At 32.1% G+C, this 22934-nt stretch overlaps 3 protein-coding genes across 4 annotated transcripts; all 3 read right to left on the reverse strand.

Moving 5' to 3' along the window:
- Positions 1–4624: 4624 nt before the first annotated feature.
- LOC132631732 (uncharacterized) lies at positions 4625–18829 on the reverse strand. 2 transcript variants are annotated; one of them, XM_060347429.1, is made up of 8 exons: positions 18740–18829; positions 13957–14175; positions 13637–13878; positions 12826–13032; positions 12409–12501; positions 12209–12310; positions 11773–12129; positions 4625–4991 (listed from the first exon to the last, which is right to left on the reverse strand). In XM_060347429.1, exons 2-8 carry the CDS (start codon positions 14171–14173, stop codon positions 4950–4952), a joined length of 1260 nt encoding a protein of 419 aa, XP_060203412.1. In that variant the 5' UTR covers positions 14174–14175; positions 18740–18829; the 3' UTR covers positions 4625–4949. The 2 variants fall into 2 exon arrangements, with proteins under 2 accessions (XP_060203412.1, XP_060203413.1); XM_060347430.1 differs by lacking the exon at positions 18740–18829 and having other exon boundaries at positions 13957–14310.
- Positions 14653–16474, reverse strand: LOC132631731 (uncharacterized). The gene is made up of 4 exons (XM_060347428.1): positions 15888–16474; positions 15493–15801; positions 15125–15230; positions 14653–15041 (listed from the first exon to the last, which is right to left on the reverse strand). The coding sequence occupies exons 1-4, from the start codon at positions 16463–16465 to the stop codon at positions 14667–14669; spliced, it is 1368 nt and encodes a 455-aa protein (XP_060203411.1). The 5' UTR covers positions 16466–16474; the 3' UTR covers positions 14653–14666.
- Positions 16705–18186, reverse strand: LOC132631095 (uncharacterized). The gene has a single exon (XM_060346695.1). The coding sequence runs from the start codon at positions 18184–18186 to the stop codon at positions 16705–16707; it is 1482 nt and encodes a 493-aa protein (XP_060202678.1).
- Positions 18830–22934: the final 4105 nt, after the last annotated feature.

Here is a 22934-nt window from a genome sequence, read left to right on the forward strand (position 1 = left end):
ATAGGTATTGGGTGTTATTAGTTCTACCAGGGGCAAACATGGGTAATTAGTTTGGTGTTAATGAGTATTTGTGTACTTTTTCCTTTCAAATTTCCATTTATTTTTGGGACTTTTATATTTCTAGCTGGCTGGTTCAAAGATTTGACAGCCTGCTTCTTTACCACTTACCATTAGTAGTAAAAAAAATCCAAGTCCTGTCAAATCTCCCAAAAATCCTAACCAGGCCCAACACTTTAGATTATTGTGTGTATGTAATTGTGTTTGGACAGTGATAATATATATATATGTGTGTGTATATATATATATTATGTTCAAAACATGATTAATATAACATTGTGGTTTGTGCTCCGTATCTAAAACGTTACTATATTAGTGTTTGCTACGACTACAAAATCGGCAAATTTATTAATATTTTTTAAAAGAGAAAACTTGTTTAAAAGGAAACTATTATCCTCTCTTTGAGATAAAACAATAGCAATATTTAAGCATCAGTTGATACTTTCAATTTTAATTCGATTAATTTAAAGGTGTAAAATACTTATTATTTTTTATCAAATTTTGATTTGAATCATTCTAATTCAAATTATTAAATTAATTTTACATGTTTAAAACGAAACAAAGTAGAAATTGATTTTCTATTTAAATGAAGAAATATTTTTTTTTAATTTTTGGTAAATATTCTCGATTTAGCTCATTTTACTTGTCATGTTATCTTTTGCATGGTTTTTTAAGAATACGTCGATTAGAATTATAATTTGACTGATTTACCTTATTCATTATTTGATCTTCATTTGATATATTTTGTTTACGACATTAATCTCTTTTCACATTTATTAGAGTAAGAATAAAAATAAAAAATTAATTAAATTCTATCTTATTTTAAAATATAAATATTTTAAGTATATTTATTTTAGTAAACATAACAAATAAATGACATGGCGGAATAGCAAATACAACAGTTTAATATCTCGATTAGATCTCAGACTAATATAAAAAAAAAATTGTATGGTTTGACTACTTAACCTTTTGAAGAAAAACAATTTCATTTGCTCCCACTAATGGATTGATACGTATGTGACAATGAATCCATCATTATTGACTTAATGAGATACTTTGAAAATTACATGAATATTGTTTGATTTTTTAATATGGGGTACACTTTTTTTTTTGACATTATTAGTTTGCACTATATATATATATATATATATATATATATACACATACTATGTTCAAAACACGATTAATATAACATTGTAGTTTGTGCTCCGTATCTAAAATTTTATTATATTATTATTTGCTACGAATACAAAGTTTGCACCTTTTTTTTTTACATTTTTTTTTTTAATATGGGTTTCACTTTTGTTTTTTTATATTGCTTGATTTTGTTAATATGGGGTCCACTTTTTTTTTCTCGTAAGTTTGGAGATAGTGGGTTTCACTTTTTTTCATCTTTTTTTATTTTTTATTTTTTATATTGCTTAGTGTTGTTTAGTATGGGGCCCACCCTTTATGGGGTGTACTTTTTTTTTTGACATTATTAGTTTGCTCTATTTATATATATATATATATATATATATATATATATATATATATATATATATATATATACTATGTTCAAAACACGATTAATATAACATTGTAGTTTGTGCTCCGTATCTAAAACTTTATTATATTAGTGTTTTCTACGAATACAAAGTTTGCACTTTTTTTTTTGACATTATTTATTTTTTTTAATATGGGGTTCACTTTTTTTTATATTGTTTGATTTTGTTAATATGAAATCTATTTTTTTTTCGTGAGTTTGGAGATGGTGAGTTCCACTTTTTTTCTCCTTTTTTTTTTTTTTAATGGGGAGGACGGATGACGAAGCATGGGTCTAAACCCATGCTTCTATACTGGCAAGGAAAAAAAGTTAATAATCTCTCCTTCCGTCTCTGTAATTTGCTGATTGATAAGTAGGTGTGGATTCATGAGCGTGTTCTCCATATGTAATTCCGTTATTTGGTAAATGAAGTATGTTTCAATGTTACCTTGCTACGCACGGGCCTAACACTTTAGATTATAGTGCATTTATGTGTATGTAGTTATCTTTGAATAGTGATTATATGTATATATGTATAGAGTATATATGATGTTCAAAACACGATTAATATAACATTGTAGTTTATGCTCTGTATCTAAAAATTTATTATATTAATGTTTGCTACGAATACAAAATCGGCAAATTTATTAATATTTTTTAAAAGAGAAGACTTGTTTAAAAGGAAACTATTTTCCTTTTTACCAAATTTTAATTTGGATAATTCTAATTCAAATTATTAAATTAATTTTACATGTTTAAGACGAAACAAAGTAGAAATTGATTTTCTATTTAAACGAAGAAATAATATTTTTTAATTTTTGGTAAATATTCTCGGTTTAGTTCATTTTACTTGTCATGTTGTCTTTTGCATGGTTTTTTAAGAAACCGTAGATTAGAATTGTAATTTGACTAATTTACCTTATTCATTATTTGATCACCATTTGATATATTTTTTTTACGACATTAATCTCTTTTCACATTTATTAGAGTAAGAATAAAAATAAAGAAGTAATTAAATTCTATCTTATTTTAAAATATAAATATTTTAAGTATATTTATTTTAGTGAACATAACAAATAAATGACATAGCGGAATAGCAAATACAACAGTTTAATATCTAGATTAGATCGCAGGCTAATATAAAAAAAAATGTATGGTTTGACTACTTAACTTTTTGATGAAAAGCAATTTCATTTGCTCCCACTAATGGATTGATACGCACGTGGCAATGAATCCATCATTATTGACTTAATGAGATACTTTGGAAATTACATGAATATTGTTTGATTTTTTAATATGGAGCGCACTTTTTTTTTGGACATTATTAATTTGTACTATTTTATGCATATATATATATATATATATATATATATATATATATATATATATATATATATATATCAGAATTATGGGGCCCACAATTTTTTTTTTGAACTTTTTTTACATTGTTTGTTTTTTTAATATGCGATTCACTTTTTATATATATATATATATATTGCTTGATTTTGTCAATATGGGATACTATGTTCAAAACACGATTAATGTAACATTGTAGTTTGTGCTCCGTATTTAAAACTTTATTATATTAGTGTTTGTTACAAATACGCACGTGGCAATGAATCCATCATTATTGACTTATTGAGATACTTTGGAAATTACATAAATATTGTTTGATTTTTTAATATGAGGTGCACTTTTTTTTTGACATTATTAATTTGCACTATTATTTTAATATTAGTTGTTGTTTAATATATATGGGGCCCACAATTCTTTTTAATTAAATTGGAACGGATATATATATATATATATATATATATATATATATATATATATATATATATATATATATTAGAATTATGGGGCCCACACTTTTTTTTTTGACATTATTAGTTTGTACTATTTTTATGCATATAATATATATACATATACTATGTTCAAAGCACGATTAATATAACATTGTAGTTTGTGCTCCGTATCTAAAACTTTATTATATTAGTGTTTGCTACGAATACAAAGCCAACACTTTTTTTTTAACATTATATTTTTTTTAATATGGGGTTCACATTTTTTTTTTTTTTGATATTGCTTGATACATTATTAGTTTGCACTATTTTTATGCATATAATATATATATATATATATATATACACACACTATGTTCAAAACACGATTGATATAACATTATAATTTGTGCTCCGTATCTAAAACTTTATTATATTAGTGTTTGCCACGAATACAAAGTCTGTACTTTTTTTTTGACATTGTTTATTTTTTTAATATGGGATTCACTTTTTTTTTTGTATATTGCTTGATTTTGTCAATATGGGATACTATGGTCAAAACATGATTAATATAATATTGTAGTTTGTGCTCCTTATTTAAAACTTTATTATATTAGTGTTTGCTACAAATACGCACGTGGCAATGAATTCATCATTATTGACTTAATGAGATACTTTGGAAATTACATGAATATTGTTTGATTTGTTAATACGGGGTGCACTTTTTTTTTGGACTTATTAATTTTCACTATTTTTATGCATATATATATATATATATATATAGAATTATGGGGCCCACAATTTTTTTTTGCACTTTTTTTTTGACATTATTTGTTTTTTTAATATGCGATTCACTTCTTTTTTATATATATATTGCTTGATTTTGTCAATATGAGATACCACTACAGGAAAAAAGCTTTTTCCCAGCGGTTTGTTCCTCTATTTTGCGACGGTTCAAACTGGCGCAGTATAAAATTAGCGGCAGTTTAGATCTGTCGCCTGATATGGGGTCGTAAAACCCTTTTCCAGCGGTTTAGATGAACCGCTGGAATAACCGCAGTAAATTACTAAACAACAGCCGTTTGGTTTGATTTAGCAGCGGTTTGTAACTGATGTAAGATTTCCGACGGTTTATATTCATTTTTACAGCGGTTTGACCTATAAAAATAAAAATACAATAGCAGCGTTTTCCAATTCAATTTGTGGCGGTTTGACAGGATTTTTCTGTAGAATTTGCCCAATATTTTTACATATTCCAACCTATAACAACATAGCAATTCTATAGAAAAAGTACTTTAGAGAATTCTGAACAAAACAATTTGCACTACTAAATACAAAGGCACATGGACAAAAAACCCTCAAATAACTAGAATAATAGGTTCAAAAACAAAGCAACATAGCTCCAATTTGGAGAATTCTTCACAGAACAATTTCTATTTGTCCAACTATAAGACCCAAAATCTGATAAACTGGTGCAAAATCCACAGTTCCAGAAAAACAAAGTTCATTGCTAACAAAATTAGAACTGGAATTCATCACAAGCTAAATCTAGGTTGAACATAGCATGATTAGCATCGCGGTGGGTTTCAACATTTGGATGAGGAAGATGGTCTTGGCCTGTTTGAAGCCTGAAAATAAAAACATAAAAAACAAATAAAAACAATAAGGAATAACACTTTTCAGATAAAGAATAACCTACTACTTGAGTACCACAAAGTTTAAGACTTTCTCTTGAGGAGAATTTATTTAAGTATTGCGTAGAAGGATTCCAACATGAAGAAACCTATTAGTCTTTCTTCAAACAACAGCCCCGTTGGAATTTCATCGAACTTGGAGAAATTAACTTCATAGAGAAATACTACTAAATATTTTTGGCCATTAACGCATACCGCAAGATCAATGCTAATTAAACTTTGGGAAAAAGAATGAAGCTTTCATGAGTCTTTCTGGTAGAAGATTTTGTTGATTATAGATATTACATAACGTTCATCTGAAAAATGCTTATGCCAATAAGCAGGAAACTAAATATCGTGCTGTAAATTTCTTCTGGAATTTTTATGTGAGATACCACTAGACTACAGGCCTTGGTAATCTTGGATTACTAATTGGTGGAATACCAGACCATCTACGAAGTTTGAGTGTGAACCAAAAGCATACTAAATACTTTGTTGATTAAAGTTATGACTACTGTGACCTACAAGGAAATCTTTTTCTTTAAAGCCAACAAAAGTCAAGATATATTCACAGCATGGACTCTCCATTAGGCTGGCATGGAATTTCAATCAGGCTGTGCTGGTAGAGCAGCCAACTATCTCTTGTGGTAAGCTGCTTCCATATGACAAATACCAAGAACCTTCCTACTATGACTCGCGTCAAACACGGTACCTCAATATGATTTTGGAAAATTTGTGAAACATTTTCTTTTAATAATTTAAATCTTCAGAACATAAATCGTTATACCCTTGTTAAAAAAAAAACTAAAGAAATTATTGGTCATATCTGAACACCAAATCTCATCGCCTAGTGGTAACATTGACACGAAAACTTTGACCTGCTCTTTTCTCTCATTCCCTCACGTAACCAAATTTTGGAAGGAAAAAACAAATGAAGAGATGCAATTATGCAAATACACTTTGGCCTTTTTGTTCAAACTAGAGAATTGCTGGTGTCATGCCCTATTTTTAACGGGTTAAAATTAGTTCACAACTTATGACTATGTTTCCTCTGGTTTTGTAAATTTCAGAATCGCCACCTAATTTTAGGGAATATTAGGAAACCATTTGTGAAAGATGTAAACTCCATTTTTTAGTCTTTGAAACTTGTGAGATTCTAGGTAAGGGTTTTATTTACCCCGAGAGGAAGGTGTTAAGCATCCCTCAGAGCCTATCCGAGGACAGTCTTTAAACTTAGTTTAATTAACACTAGAGGGGGATTATTTAATTATTTATTATCACCTATTTAAAAAATTGCGAAAAAGAAACTACTCTCTCAAAACTATTTAAAAAAAAAAGGTTTTTTTTATTGTAATTGTAACTATGTGAGTAAATGCATATATGTAAAGGAAGTAGTTAATGCTAATGTGTGCATGAGGAAAATATGTATGAGAATAGTAAGTGTCATATAGAACAAGGAGATGTATATTTTTATAAGAAAATAATCTACATATGTGATAGTATATCCTAGGTGAACACTTAAAAAATAATTATGATGACACGATAATACTATATGTGTACATATCATGAAAATACGACTAAGGGAATTAATAAAAAAAATAAGATAGTACAGGTATGGCATGCGCGTATGAAAATAGTATGTTGGTACACCCATAATAAAGGAAAGTAATTAAGGCAAGATGTAAAATTATATGTATTAAGAATATATATTGTTTTCAAAAGAGTATGTATGTATATTTTAGAAGATGAGGTATAATATGATTGTTATATATAATGTATACTAAAGATAAGTATTTATAATATAACGTGCATACGTATGCATGTGATGAGAAAATGATTAAAAGGTATTTAAAGTAAGAATAGTATACATACATGTAAAATAGGATCTTTGTATATAAAGTAGAGTATATCCTTATAATTCTTGAAAATACTTGGACCACTATACTTGGATCCTAATGTGATTTCCTCGTATTAAGCTTGCGGAATTTGGGCCTGCTCATGTTAGCTTATCAAAAATAGATGACTTTAAAAAATGTAAGACCATTTGGGCCTTGTTAGGCATTTGACCTTAGTATTTATCAACATCTTTTGTGTTTCTTGCAAACTCATTGTTTTAAAAAATAAACCTGGCAATTGTTAACTCCTATAGCAAATTAGTTAAAACAACCTGGCAATTGTTTAGAAAATTGACATATCTAGCACATCTAAACCCAATTGATTAAGTAAAGTCTAATAGCGGGAAGAGATTAAGCAAACTATTCCTCTTAACCATTCTTGAGAATCCACGCCCAAAACAAGAAATAAATACCGCAAATACAAAACTCACAAAATGTTAGTAAAATATGTAAACGACACATCAATACAAAGGCATAAAATTTTTTGAAGAGAGGAAAGAAGACGTCGACACTTAGACACGAGCGGAAATCGAGGACAGCTAGGCACGAGCAGAACTGCTGCTACTAGTTTCTCTCTGATCTGGGCAAAATCCGGAGTTGCCATAACTCCAAATGCTCCCAAGTGTTTCATGAAAAACAACGAAAAGAAAAAAAAAAAAAAAAAGGATTAGAGTGCAACTTGAAAAGAAATGCCAAATAATGTATAAATTTATAACTAAACGCACAAATTTTAACTAATATCCTAGAACCTTAGCTATGAATTATCAAATCAAATATTCAAGTCTAGCAATGAAGAAGTACTAAATGTGCATCACACAATTATGGTATGACCTGGGTAAAAAGGGAACAAATGTCCATCTAGCAAACTTATTCATTATTTTAATTATGCAGGTAGAGTATTTAGCAAGACATATTAATCAAATTAAGTGTTCTAATACACTTCACTGGAAAGAGAATAAGTGTGCAGCAAATTCGGCAAAAGTATTTGGCTGTTCAGAATCAATTAAATCTTTGGTACAAATGCGTTTTCTGCTAAGCCAAATGGCTCACTGATCACCAGGGGAAATGCACACTTGCCCAAACAATAAAATCCCCTTACCAGAATCATTGTTTTTTCTAACAAAAGCAATTTTGGAGCTTGAGATAATCAACAAAAGGAAACAAACAAAAGCTCAAACAAGCCATGGAATTATCCGTTCCTCTAAACTAAACATAGAAACTCATATTCTGAACCAAATTTAAATGATGTCCATCTCTTAGCACTTAACTGAAGACAGTACTTAGGAATATTTTAACAAGTACACACATAATATAAGGATTCCTCCAGGAATCTCGTGGCTACTAGATAAGAGGAAAAAAACATAATCTGGGGCATTTAACCAATGGAAACTGAAAATCCGAACCAGCACTGTAAGAAGACAGATATTAATACTCCAGTGGCATAATAAATTCTACCACAGCCTATTCTTATCCTTTTAACAATTTAAACATTCAAGCAAGTTAATTGGAGAGAGAATCATTTTGAATTCAAACATGGTTAACGAACTAATATTCAGCTGTTTGCATAGCTAATGAAGCAAAGAGGATTTTTAACTTAAACATAGCCCTTTTTAACAGAGACACCTACTGAGCTAGGTTCATGTTCATGTAAAATGAAGAATGCCAGTATATTATTTAAAGAGCGAGTAAGCAGTTTATGCACTTGACATGAATAAAAAGGGGGATTAGGCTGATTTCAAGTGAAGAAACAAAGAGTCATCATTTAAGCAAACGACTCCCGTCTCGATATTAACTTCATATATGTCGATTACTATAACTACATGCTTCACACATATAAGGAAAAGGAGAACTAATATCATCTATTGATCAACCAGTTAATGAATTAGAAAAAAATCAACACTCAGGACAGCCACCAAATTTTGTAAAGTTATTACCGAAGGCTAGACAATGTTCAGACTAAACACACTTACAGATTCCCAATCTAGATCATTCTAAATCGTAGCAGTTTCAAAGCTATGTAAAGACCCTCTATTACCATTCTAGTCAAACCTCTTCAAATCCTCTTCATTTCTCCAAGTGATCTGGTTTAACAAGTTATTCAATTACGAGGTGAGCTTATACCTCTATCCATTAAAGTTTTCTAGTCTCATTTTTTCTTTCTTTTAATCCCTTTAGCTACAAAATGTAATAATTGTTCCCTTCCATAATTAGGTAATACACAACAACTTATCCATTTCACATTTTTGCTATTTTTAAGATGGACACACAAGAGAAACAAAATAATGATCAAGCTTCAAATAATTTTCCATGATCCGTTCTTATAAATAAATACTAGACAGCCTAATGGCCTATAATCCATGCTTGTTGCAAGATCCCAAACTTAGTATTTCTTTATTTAAAAAAAAATATATATTCCAAGAAAAGGAAGCAGCCCCGTTTATATCACACAAGAATCATAATGTAAATTCATAACATGCCTTCACTACATATACAAATTTGGCTAAGATATGGTATTGTTGATCACATAGAGACAGCAAGCAGAAAAGACGCTCAACAAGGCGCTTATCACAACATTATAATTAAAACTAAAAGTTTTCATTAATCTTATGATGCTCAACAGGGAAATAACACATACTTAGGTCTAACGGAGCTTACCAAAACAGACTAGTTCTCAACAGCCCATATTTCATAATAGAAAATCATAGCCAAGCGGTCCGCCTCTTTTTTTTTTTTATTTAAAAAAAAAAAAAAATTAAAACAGAATTCAAACTAGCGATGCAATTGTTCACGTATTCGACGCGTTATCAAATACTCCTCTTAACGCTCGTAATCCACTTCAAGACCATTTTCACATACTGATTTTCATCAAAATAAGAACAACAAAAACCAAGTTCGACACACCTCAAACAGAAAATTAGACAGGCAAATTGCGGATACAAAAATACATTTTTTTTTAATAGAAAAACCAAATGAGAGGCAAAACACTCAAACGATTACATTTATGTAACAACAGAAATGATAGGGAAAGTAAAGTTGATTACTTACCTTCTTCGGGACAGCGAACTGGGCTATTATCGTCTCGAATCTCCGAATCCGCTTCGAGCAACCCTTGCTTAGCCGAGAACCAAAAGAGGGGATTTCGACAACCAAAAAAAAACTTAGAATTAGGAATAATACTTTCTGAAAATTCAACTTAGTTTTCAGCTGTGGAGGTGTTTGTTCAAGGGGCGATTTTTAACACTTGAACCTATCAACGTAAAGGGGATTTTCTACACTTTTTCACCTTAAAACTTGTCCCAAAACAGCCGAGGAAGGCCTGTATTTATAGGTAAACACTGAGGGTTTCAACAGCTTCTTCAAAGGGAAATTTGCCTTTGAATTTCGAATCAAAAGAGGGGGAAAAAATCTGAAACTTCGAAAAGAGGAAAAATGAAGAAAAGTGACGGATTTTCACCTTTTCAGGTGGGTTTGATGGCTGTGGATTCGCTCTTTCCCGTTCTCAGAGGTCTCAATCGACCTTTTTACGAGTCGTCAAGCTCCATTTCAGAAAAAGGGAGATGGGTGACGGGAGAAAAGGTGACTGGTGAGGCCAGTGGCGTCGCTGACCACGTTAACCCAGCGGTCCGACGGCGTGGCAGTGCTAACGAGGTGATGGAAGTGACGTGACGTGACGGGGTGGGATGGCGGCGTCGTTTGGTTAGCTGTTGGTTGAAGGGGAGAGAGGTTCGTTTGGTTGGGATGGAAATGGGGGTTGTTTGGTTGAAAGAGAAAGAGTTAGGGATTTTGTTTGGTTAAGGCTGATTTTAGGTGGTCTTGGGCCGGGTCGGGTCGGCGGGGAATTGGGCTGGGGCGGCTGAGTATTGGGTTGGGGCGGTTGGGCCATTGATTTGGGTCAAGGGTGAAGGGAAATTGACCCAATATTGTGGATAGTTGATTTAATTTCTAATCTCTTTTTACTTTAATCAATTAATTAAAATATGCTTCTTTGTCTTAATTAATTCCCCACAAAAATGCATACCTATATAAATTATGACACAAGTAATTTAATATACGCATTTAGTTTAAAAAATAGAGTAAAAGATGATTAATACGGTAATAAGTAAGATTAAAGGAAAAATGTCAATGCCAATATTGATATACGAATATCAACATTATTTTTTTTCGAATGATTTTAATTAAAAAAAAAATTAGTCCTTTTCAATTATAAAATATGATGTTTGGTCATTTTTAAGAGACCATAAAAATGTTCTTGATTTTAGCGAAATATATCTCGAAAAATAGTGTGATAATTAGCGAAAATATTCCAAACTCATTTTCGGGGAATTTTCACGACTGAGAAGCATAGTGAAATTAATTAAATAAAAAGGAGGGCCAAAATTGGGTGTCAACAGCTGGAACTGTAACAAAGACTATAGGCTGTCATGCTTCGTGCATCAGACTTTTTTTTTTTTTTTTTTTAACATCGCATTTGAGTTGGAACTTTTGGAAATCTAAGCATCCAACTCAAAATTTTAAGTAATGAAGAATTGAAGACCATAAAATATGTAAAGGCAGAAGTGTTATAAACTATTGAACAAACTTTTACACAACCAAAATGAGATATGCACATTCTCGGAGCTATCAGAACCTTCTTTAACAAAGACATCCCAGTTAAGAAATAAAATAGTGATTAACATGAGCATGAACAGGCTACCAAAAATCCATCAGTTTAAGGAAGGCCAAAAAGCAGATAAAGATAAAAACCACCACATTTCAGCACCCAAAAACTAATCTTGATTCCAAAACAGAGAGTGAGATAGAGACAGAGAGTGAGATAGACAGAGAGAGAAGGTAAAACATACCGTCGCAGCACTACCCATATCAGCCAACTCAGCCGGCAATTCCATTCCTTGTTGGACTATATATCTTGTTAGAAAGTTCTCAAGAGCTCGCCTTCTAGATCTCTCACTTTCCACCACTGATTGAAGCTCCTGCATCTTCAACTTCATCTCCTCCATTTCATGATCTCGATTAGCTTGTGTTGAAGATACACCATTAAATTGATAGGTTGTTTGGCCAAACACTTGAGTAGTTGTCGGCCCAAAATCCACTCCTCGAACCCGACCAGCGTGTTCCTTTCCTAACACTTGTGCAAGTGAATCAAATTCTGAAATTTTCTTTGACACACCATCCTGACTTTCAATCCTCTCTATTTGCTCCTACATAAATTTAGTATCAACCATTAAATAAGAATTTTTATTTTAGGTATATAAAGAAAATTGATCAATTATTGCTTACACCAATAAGCTTGGCTGCTTCATTCATATATGTCGAGTCTTTCCGTTTGTGAGTCAAGGGCCACAACTCTCCTCTACTCATTGGTCTCCCATGTTTACGCTCCTACATTATTATGACCACAATCATATATTTAAAACTATAAGACCATGAAAAATTTGAAGAACAGGAAACAAATAACTTGAGATTTATAATTGACAAACCTCTTCAGCCTTTCTCCTAGGTAAGCTTTTTGAACCATTAGTGTGTGTGTAAGTTTGCTTCCGTCGATTTTCAGCATTCTGCTTGCACATCTTCTGCACTTGCATTAACCAAGAATTAATAAAAGCCATAGTTGAATTTTTTTAAAATAGTAAACAGACTTTAAAAATCAGTTGCTAAGGTATATAATAAAGACTAGAAAACAACAAGCATCAGAGAAAATAGTGTTCTCTTCTAAAAATAGGTAACTAAAACAGTTTAAATCAGAGATATGTTCTCTTCTAACAATAGTGTTCTATTTACAAGCTGAAGTAAATAAATTGAGGGGGAACTCAGCTCTATTTGGCTCTTAAAACCATTTGCAAAGCTCTATTAGTTTGAGATTTGAAGCTTAAAGAACCCACCAAATAATATGTTACCTGTGTTTTCTTATCCTTGCGGTATTGAAGAAACCATGTCCACTGGTCAAGATCAATTCCACCAGGACGTCTTGCAACATTTTCCTCAAAAGTCAGTGACTCTTTATAAAAGCGATGATAGAGAGAACATCTAGTATTTTTCCATGTCTTTCCAATACTCTTCATCATATAGTCTCTTAATCGACCATCCTCCACAAGAATCTTCTTCTGCATAAGACCAGTTATATCAATAAAGGATGTTAATAATTTTCCAGAACAACAAGCACAGGATAATAAATGGGAAAAAAAGATAATATATGGACAATATCAGGAGTTTGGTATCAATCTTATTTTGTTTGAATATAGAAGTTACGTTAGAGCTGCACATGTATATACCTTAAAATTTCTCAACTTTCATGTTTATGGAATAGGATTAAAATGAAAGACACAGAGTCAAGCACTTGATGGAGGAGATAGAGCAATAGTGAAGTCACAGGAAAAACATGCAGAAATCATGATCCATATTTACTACATGACATTGAACAACTTCACATTCTTTTTCTAAAGCATCATATCAAGATCCACTGTCTATACACAGCAGTGCCAAGTTAAACAATTTCCAAGTATATCATACAAGCAGATCTTTTTCCACTTCCTCGTGGACTCAAATAAAATTGTTTCTGAATTCTATAATCTAATATTTGAAACAATGAGCGAAGAGAACTTGGGTTCATTTAGTTACCGCAGTATCGAAAATGTAAGATGATATCAATTTTCTATTCAGACATTCCATATTTCAACAGAAAAATACAAAAATATAATAATAGTGCACCTGTATAATGTCGTCATATACGTTATTCTTGTAGTTAACTGGAACCTTACGCCATGACTTGTAACACATAGGAAATTTAGAAAAGTCAGACCCTAAATCTCCCATGAAGCCACCCAAGAGACCACCTGCATCATCTATTGGTTGGCCAAGCTCATTGCACGGGATGATAATTCTTTTACCCATAGGAAGTGACCAAATATCTCGCACCTTCAGTCTTCCTTCTGTAATGGTACCACCCTCATCTAGAACAAAAATGGTCATATTTTAAATAATATCGTTGTCAAGCAAATCGAAAGTACAAGAGTAAAAATGATGCTTACCAATAAGACTGACAATCCAATAGCTCTTCTTCTTACTTGCAGTAGTCTCACTAGAAGTAGGAGGGACATCATCATCATCCGATGAATCAGATTCAGATGAAGCATGCTCAGGCCCATGTGTCGGTGGCATGCTAACATGATCACTACCATTAGACGAAGTTTGTGATGCAGAACCAGCTTCAGGTGGTGCAACCTTGAACCTTCTTGGCCTAGCCATTGCTGCAAATATAGGTGGAAAGTTAGTAACACATAATTTTAGCAACAACCAATTAAAAAGCAGAGGCTTTAATAGAGAAAATTGAAGTCAAAATTAACATCAAGTGTCCAGACAGAAGCCTGTTATACAGGCGGAGGAACTCTAATTAAATGTGCAACAAACAGTTTGGATGAAGCAGTCTTCATTTAAAACTTTTAAAATCTGGTAATCATATTTCTAAATAATATTTATCTTCATCTTCTATTTTCATCCCTTGTCAATCGTAAATCTTGATCGCCATTAGGAAACCGACTACCCAGATCTTCTTGTGAAGAAGAAATGATATCATAAATGAACTCTTCTTCTGTTTCTTCTCCCATGTCATACAAGTCTCTTGGTTTTAGATGAACAACAACACTCCATTGTTTTTCCTTTTCATCATCAACATAATATACAAGTTGGGCTTGTGATGCCAATATATATGGCTCATGCTCTTCCTGATCACCAAGATGTATCAAACGGGAAAAATTAACACTCGTAAATCCCAACTCATCTTTTTTATGCCTTTATCAGTAGTGGTATTAGCCCATTGACACTTGAACAAGGTAACTGTAAATTGACCATTGTAGTTCAATTCGATTATGTCCACCAATTTTCCGTAATACGGAACACCTCCAACTACCATATTGTTGTCACGGTTGCTTGCATAACTTCTAGTATCAAATGTACCAAATACTCCACAGTTTTGAGTTTTCAGCCCCTGCTCCCGTGATAAAGTTCTAAATTTGAATCCATTGACATTGTATGAAGTAAATCTCTTGGCTTCTTCAAGTGGTCCAACTGCAAGCCACTTAAGTTCCCTGGAATGCTCGTTGACGTCATTCAAAATCTGAAATTGAGAATGAGCCATATAAATTCATAATTGATTAAATCTCCAAAGTAGGAAGAAAATATGACATAACTTTCACTTACTCGCTTTTGAAGCCAGGAAACAAATTCTTTGTGCACAATTTTATCTATCGTAGATTCCGACCGAGTTCGACTCCTTAACCTTCTCTTTGTTTCTGTCCTAAATTCCCTGTGTAGAAAATAAGTTAACAAAATATGGAGTACAATTGTCATCGCACTTCTGTAATTAGCCGGTTAGTTTGATTAATTTCCGGTGAATTAAATAGCACAAATCAAAGCAACAGTAATGAGTGGGTAGGAAAAACAGTTAGCAGCAACAGTAGCTATAAGAGTCAGTGATAAGAAAATAATGAGCAGAGAGAAATGGAAGCCAAAAATCAAGAAAGCTAAGACTTGAACAGACCAAATAATTTTTTTCATAATTTACTTACTGGATAAATGGGTCAACTGCTGGACAATTAATTAACACATGACGATGTGCTTGTTGCTTCTGCATTGGTGGTAGCTTAAAATATGAACCCGCTACTGATTTGCCAATTTTTGGGAACATAGTTTCCTTTTCATGATATCCAACATCATCAGGTTTATCATCCACACGCCTCGGCCTATTCATTCTTGTCTCAACATCTTCAAAATATCTTGAGTAGAATGTTAAAATTTCATGTGCCAAATAACCTTCAGCAATTGAGCCTTCAGGTTGTGCCATATTACGTACAAAAGACTTCAAATGCCCCAAGAACCTGTGTGATTAAACAATTACTGATTTAGACAATGCAACTTATTTAGCTAAACAAAGTGGATAAACAACTTAGCAAAATAAGGTTACCTTTCAATAGGATACATCCATCGATAATGTATCGGGCCACCACGTCTCACTTCATCAACTAAATGAACAACTAAGTGAACCATGACAGTAAAGAAAGATGGAGGAAATATCATTTCTAAATGACACAAAGTGAGAATGATTTGATTCTGGAGGTTATCAAGGTCCATGGGATTCAACACTTTAGAACATAACTGCCGAAAAAATGATGAAAGATCAGCTAAAACTGCAGACACTAAGCCATGTAATGCATTCCTCAACGCTATCGGCAATAGTTGCTGCATAAGAATGTGGCAATCATGACTTTTCAACCCAAATAATCTTCGTTGCTTCACATCAACACATCTCGAGTAACTATCTGGAACAACCACATTCATTAAAGTCCTTAAAAAAATGTCTTTCTGTTCATTTGTCATAGTAAAAATAGCAGAGGGATAATCTCCATGCTCATCAGGCCAAAGATCAGATTTTATGCCCATTGATTGTAGGTCTTTTCGAGCATTAACGTGATCTTTTGACTTTCCAGTTTCATTGAGCAAAGTATTTATCACATTGTCACACACATTTTTCTCAATATGCATTACATCAAGATTGTGACGCAATGAGTTAAACTCCCAATACGGAAGTTCAAAGAATATACTTTTTTTTTCCACTGTGGATAATCACTTTGGATATTCTGTTTCCCAAGTCTTCTTTTTTTCCCATTAACTTCAATTATTGGCGTTTTTCCAAAGGAAACATGCAGATTCTCAACTTGTCTTAAAATGTCTGAGCCTGATAACTGTACAGGTGGATTTCGTTTGTCAACCGTACCATCAAATCAGACCTTGGCCAATCTAAACTTGTGACCAGCATTTAGAAACCGACGATGGCCCATAAAGCACCATTTTCTACTATGTTGAAGTCGACAGGGTATGGTATCGATATTACACGTGGGACAAGCAAACTTACCATACGTGCTCCACCCAGACAAAATACCATATCCTGGAAAATCACTAATTGTCCACATCAATGCTGCTCTCATTTTGAAAGTTTCAGTTGACAAAGCATCAAAGGTTTGAACACCATCCCACAACTCATTCAATTCATCAATCAAAGGTTGTAAGTAAACATCAATATCATTCACTGACATTTTCATACCTAGAATTATCATTGAGAGAATGAAGTTAGACTGTTTCATGCATACCCAAGGAGGGGTGTTGTACGGAATGAGAACCACTGGCCAAATGCTATGATTAGCGCTCATATGTCCAAAAGGATTGAACCCATCACTCGCTAAGGCAAGACGGACATTACGTGGATCTTGAGAAAATTCAGGAAATGTGAAGTCAAAAAATTTCCATGCTTCAGCATCTCTTGGATGCCTCAATAAGCCATCCTTATGGCAATCAACACTATGCCATCTCATATCAGTAGACGTCTTACTAGACATGAACAACCTTTGCAGTCGTGGAATTAGAGGAAAATAACGAAGAACTTTTGCAGGTTGCAGTGTCTTCTTTTTATGTGCTTCAAGATCACTGGAAAAATTTTTCTTAGCATTAACCTTCCATCTAGATGTGCCATATCGCTTGCATTCTTGTCTTTCTTTATCTTCTCCCCTATATAACATGCAATCATTTGGACATGCATGTATTTTCTTATAACTAAGACCAAATTTTTTAATAGTCTTCTTGGCCTCATAGAATGACTTGGGGATCTTTGCATTCTCAAAGGCATCATGCAACAACTCTATTATCATCGTCATGGCCTTATCACTCATTCCACACATGCACTTAATGTGATAAAGTCTCACTAGAAAAGACAACTTTGAGTACTTCACACACCCTTGATAAAGTTCTTGTTCCCCATCCCTCATTAACTCATAAAACTCTTTAGCTTTATCATTTGGACCATCAGGTAAAGGCAACATGTCATTTTCGCCTTCGGTTACTGGTCCATGCGATGTGTCATGTTCTTGGTTTGCAGGTTGTCCATAGAAATTGAAAACATCATTAACCATGTCTTGCATTGGATTATCACGAGCGTTAATATGTTGACTTTTATGTCTAGTGGTTAAAGTTTCTCCTACATCCTTCTCACCATGTAATAACCAAACAGTGTAACCTGTCGGAAAAGGACTGAACAACAGATGATCAAACACCTCTGCTCTTGTCTGATATAGTCTAAACCCACAACTAGAACAAGGACACTTAATCCTATTATCAGATGACACATTAGAAAATGCAAAGTCTAAAAATATTTGTAGCCCTTTCTTATACTCAAGTGTAGTACGAGGCTTCAGTATCCAACTCTTATCCATCCTAAATAAAGGAGAGATTAAACATTCAAACTTAAAATCGGCTTTCCTTGACAAATGTTCAAACAATTCAGTTAGCACAAATTCAATCACATGTATGAAAATACTCAAAATGTTACTACATTATAACAGTTAGAACCCTAAAAATCACAGAGATTGAAATTTCCAGAAGAAAAACAGTTTTCTACCAAAATTTCCTTGACAATTATCTTAATTTAAAGTTTTCCGCCAATCGAGTGTTGATAGAAAATAATTTTCCACCAATTTTACCAACTCAGTCCCAATTTGGCCATGCATGAATCGAGTGAAAACAATCAAAATTAGAATTAAGATTAGAACATTAGGGAAAACAATCAAAATTAAAACCCTAGAAAACAAGTTAGCAGATTTCACACGAGCAAATGCAAACTGATTGTTTAGCAGATTTCAAAATTATTCGTTCGTTTTGAGAATTAGGGAAAACAATCAAAATTAAAAGGCCATTTCCCACGAACAAATACACATTAATCGATCTACCTAAACAATCAAAATTAGGGAAAACAATGAAACAATATACCTAAACAATTTCACACGAGCAAATGCAAACTGATTTCAGATTTTGAGAATTTTTTTAGAGTGAGAGAGTGTGTGAGAATTATGAGGGGGAACTCAACTCACTATTTTACTTTTGTGTTTTAGTTGTGGGCTCCACCGTTATATTTGTTAAATTTTTTAAAAGGCCAAACCGCCACAAATCCAAATGAACTGCTGCGAAAAAATATAATTTACGTAAACCGTCGGGAAATTATGCAATTTAGGACTGTTGTTGAACTGCCACGTCAAACGACGGGAAATTAATATCTAGTGGCAGTTTAGCTAAACTGTCACAAAGAAACCGCCGGTAAGACCCGCTTTTTTTGTAGTGTACTATGTTCAAAACACGATTAATATAACATTGTAGTTTGTGCTCTGTATTTAAAACTTTATTATATTAGTGTTTGCTACGAATACGCACGTGGCAATGAATCCATCATTATTAACTTAATGAGATACTTTGGAAATTACATGAATATTGTTTGATTTTTTCATGTGGGGTGCACTTTTTTTTTTGACATTATTAATTTGCACTAGTTTTTAATATTAGTTGTTGTTTAATATATATGGGGCCCATAATTTTTTTTAATTAAATTGGAATTGATATATTACTACTATATAGAAGGGCCCACAATTTTTTTTTTATATTAGTTGTTGTTTAATATATATGGGGCTCACATTTTTTATTTATGGGCCTGTTTAATATGGGGCCAATTTTTTTTTTTAATGGCCCACAACGGACGACGAAAAAGCACCCCAACTGGTGCTTTTATATAGTTAGAAAGTTAAATTCACCGTCGAAGCCTAGCCTTTCACCTCCAAAGTCCATCAAACCCAACCGTCTTTTCTAACCAAGTTCCTTCCTATTACACTAAAAATTATAACTCTTTTAAAAAAAAAAACCTTTTATAAGGAACTAAAAAAATTCAATGGCCCAATATATATAAGAGAAAAAGCACGATATTGCACAAGCATAAATACTCATGATATAAGAAGAATAAAAAGGAGGTGATGCATCCATTGTACACACAGTTTACATATTATACACTAATATAAAGTGTATATATAGTTTTATATACTGTAGATCATTATATACACTCAGGATAGATAAAATACTCGGGATACACTAATGATACATTCACATGGACAAAGTGGGAGTTTTGGATAAAAATCAAACTGTCTTCACTGAAGATCTATCTTTGTCACGACAAGTCAGGACTTCACTAAAGCAAGAACAGGATGACGTTCCAAACTTTAGATTCAGTTTAAAAAAGTATTTATTTTGCTAATGTTTGTGTGATCAGTTTCATTAGTGGTTTATTAGATATTTTTATGACTCTTTGCTATAAAATTTTCTCTCTATCTCATGTGATGAACGAATCCTTCCTGGATGGTGTTGGTTTCTTCTGGCAAACTTATTGTGATTGTTTATATTATCAGCACTTTATATCTTGTACTAGTAAACATATCCGCGTTTCGCCCAGTTGTTAAAAAATTAAATTTACAAACTAACTTTTTTCTAATATTTAAACGTGCATTAAAAAATATAAACATGGAAGTTCTAATTGAATTCACGAACTATTCTTCTAATATTTGAAATTAAAAAAAAAATATTACTAACATTTTACAAAAGGGAAAAACAACAATAAGAAAATGATTTGGAAGAAATCAATCCCACTCTCAGCCCTTAGTGCTCTATAAAGAAAAATTCATTAAATGGACTCAAGTCACTCAACCATTTGAGATAGAGAAAGTGCAAAAACTTATTAAAGTCACGGTCTTAGGTTATAATTTTCTTTAAGTTTAACCACAAAAAAAAAAAAAATTGAAAAATGACTTTCGACATACGCAACTGAAGTTACAAAAACTTGCGTCGAAGTTATTATATTTGCCTCAAAATTAATATATTGCTTGTGCAAACAAACTTCCGATATACGAAGTTTGGTCTTAACAATCCCAACCTCAATAATTATATATTGAGACTAATAACTAAAAATATATTTAAAAAATATAAACCTCGGACCATGCTGTAATATATAGTTACGAATAAGTCAAATTAAAAAAAGGAGTTTAGATTGAGCAACAACACTACATACGTAGTGTTGTATTTAAAGTGCATCTTCCTCCTGAAACTTGAGAGTTATAAGTTTTTTTAGTGTCCTATTTTCTCTAATTTTTGCGGTTCCTTAAATAACTCTTTGTTCAATTTCCTTACCCTTACAAAAGACAATCCAATGAAAATGCGGTAGAATACTACCTTGTCTGAGTAAAAGACATTTTTCACAATCATGGGAACTACAACTAACACTGAATGATTGAATATAATAATTGTACTAAAGATCAGTATTCAGAAAAGTGAACGTATTATTATTAATGAAAAATTTAAACTGACCCTAATTCTAGTGATAATCCAATAACACCATGTTTTGAAACATTTCATGAGAATCTACTCAAAAAGTTGATCTTTCCTCACTAATTAAAGGAAAATCTCCCGAGGGCGCTTCGGAGACATGAACCAATGAGAAGACGGAAAGAAAAACACCCAAAAATATCAAATAATGTTTTCCATTAGTAATCATGAGACCAAAAAAAAAAAGAATGAACATTCTCAGCAAAGATTTTCCAATGTATATCTAGTAAATCTTCAACATAAAGCTTTACGAAGAGATTCTTGACAGCCCGATGAAGATTCTTTTTTGATAGCATTATCAAATGAGTAATATTTTTATGCCAGTTTTGCCATGAAAGGTGAAGAGAGTCTTTGTTTTCTATACAATAATTAAGATATTTATTCTTACAATAAAAAAATTAACAAAATAAGGATAATTGCCGTGAATTCAAAATTCTGAGGATACAAAAAAATTACACCAACTTTAAAGAAAATTAAATATAAACTTGCAACAAACGGTTCATTTTAAGCAACGAACTGTAAATTTTGAACCTCTGTTAGTAGTTAGCAGACTTCCAACAAAATCACAATTGACTAATTTGATTCCAAACAAAAATACTGACTCGCAACAATCAGAAATTCATCGAAAATCAAATTAAAGAGGTCTCATAAAGAGAACAAACGAAAAAGTGAATAGGGGAAAAAATACAGAACAAACACATCCTCCTTAGAAGTCTAGGACCTTAACCATAAGAAAATTGATGGCAAAAGAAATACAAAATTAGTGCACAATTTTCCAATCGAGATTTTGTTGACACCCCCTCCCGCAAACCGAACAACATTCAAAAGCCTTTTTCGCGAGCCAAACTAAAACATGAACCTAATTTGCAGTTATGATATTAGGGCATTATTACTTCAAATATGAAATGAGTAGGATATTATTAGGTAGAGTCTCATGAAACAAAAAATATGAATTTGTATAGATAAAAATGGAGGAATATCATAAGGTATATTAAACTTTTAAATTAAATATTTGGGGGTTATGAATATGAAAAACATGTGAGTTATGGATATTATTAAGAGTGGAAATTGAATAGGTAATTAAATATGAGTTATGAAGGTGAAAGATTTAAGCAAATAAAGAAGAGAAAAAGATAAAGTGCAAATGATATTTAACTACAGTAGCTACGTGGGGTTTAAGAAAAAAGTATCCCTATTTACTTTTTCAGACTTTTATTGGCTATTTGAGCTTTGGTAGGCAAAGCAAACTTATCATACTTCCTTTTTCTTAAATAAATTGAAGGAGACAAATAGGTTAAGAGAATTAAATGAGGAGCTTTTGTGTTTTTCACCTTAATTATGAGAGTTAAGAAATGTTTTTTTTGGTTTTTTTACACAGCATATTTAACATAATTAAGAGAGTTGAAGGATTGATTTTGTTTTTTTAATTATAGTACATAAATGAGAATGTATAAGTATGTATGTATGTATGTGTATATATATATATAACAATCAAATGTATAAACAAAACAGAAAAGTCCAACTAAAAGTGTTACCTAGTTCTCCGGAAGAGTCTTACAAAGGGAAAGAGAAGTTAACATTCATCTTATTGGGAAAAAAAAGATATGTAACATAAGTAGTCTATCTTGCCCTTACTATTTCTATTTTTGTTCATACCAACAATAGCCTGCTACCTGAAAATATTCATCAACTCGTATGCTTCAAAGTAAATAAAATGCACATTAGGTATGAATTACCTGTCATTGTTAAGTAGTTAAAAATGATTAGC

The sequence above is a fragment of the Lycium barbarum genome, chromosome 3, assembly GCF_019175385.1.
Source record: "Lycium barbarum isolate Lr01 chromosome 3, ASM1917538v2, whole genome shotgun sequence".
In the NCBI taxonomy this organism is placed as follows: Eukaryota; Viridiplantae; Streptophyta; class Magnoliopsida; order Solanales; family Solanaceae; genus Lycium; species Lycium barbarum.

Bases quoted from the DNA above. Each gene is read 5' to 3' on its own strand.
- LOC132631732 (XM_060347429.1), bottom strand. From the start codon at position 14,173: ATGGCTAGGCCAAGAAGGTTCAAGGTTGCACCACCTGAAGCTGGTTCT. The intron at 13,033-13,636 runs GTGCACTATTAT...GGTCTTATGCAG, and splicing joins TATATGACGACATTATACAG to AAGAAGATTCTTGTGGAGGA. The intron at 4,992-11,772 runs GTATGTTTTACC...TTTTATTTTCAG, and splicing joins ATATGGGTAGTGCTGCGACG to GCTTCAAACAGGCCAAGACC.
- LOC132631095 (XM_060346695.1), bottom strand. From the start codon at position 18,186: ATGGATAAGAGTTGGATACTGAAGCCTCGTACTACACTTGAGTATAAG.
- LOC132631731 (XM_060347428.1), bottom strand. From the start codon at position 16,465: ATGCATATTGAGAAAAATGTGTGTGACAATGTGATAAATACTTTGCTC. The intron at 15,802-15,887 runs GTAACCTTATTT...TTAATCACACAG, and splicing joins TGGATGTATCCTATTGAAAG to GTTCTTGGGGCATTTGAAGT. The intron at 15,042-15,124 runs GTAAGTGAAAGT...TCTCAATTTCAG, and splicing joins TTTCCTGGCTTCAAAAGCGA to ATTTTGAATGACGTCAACGA.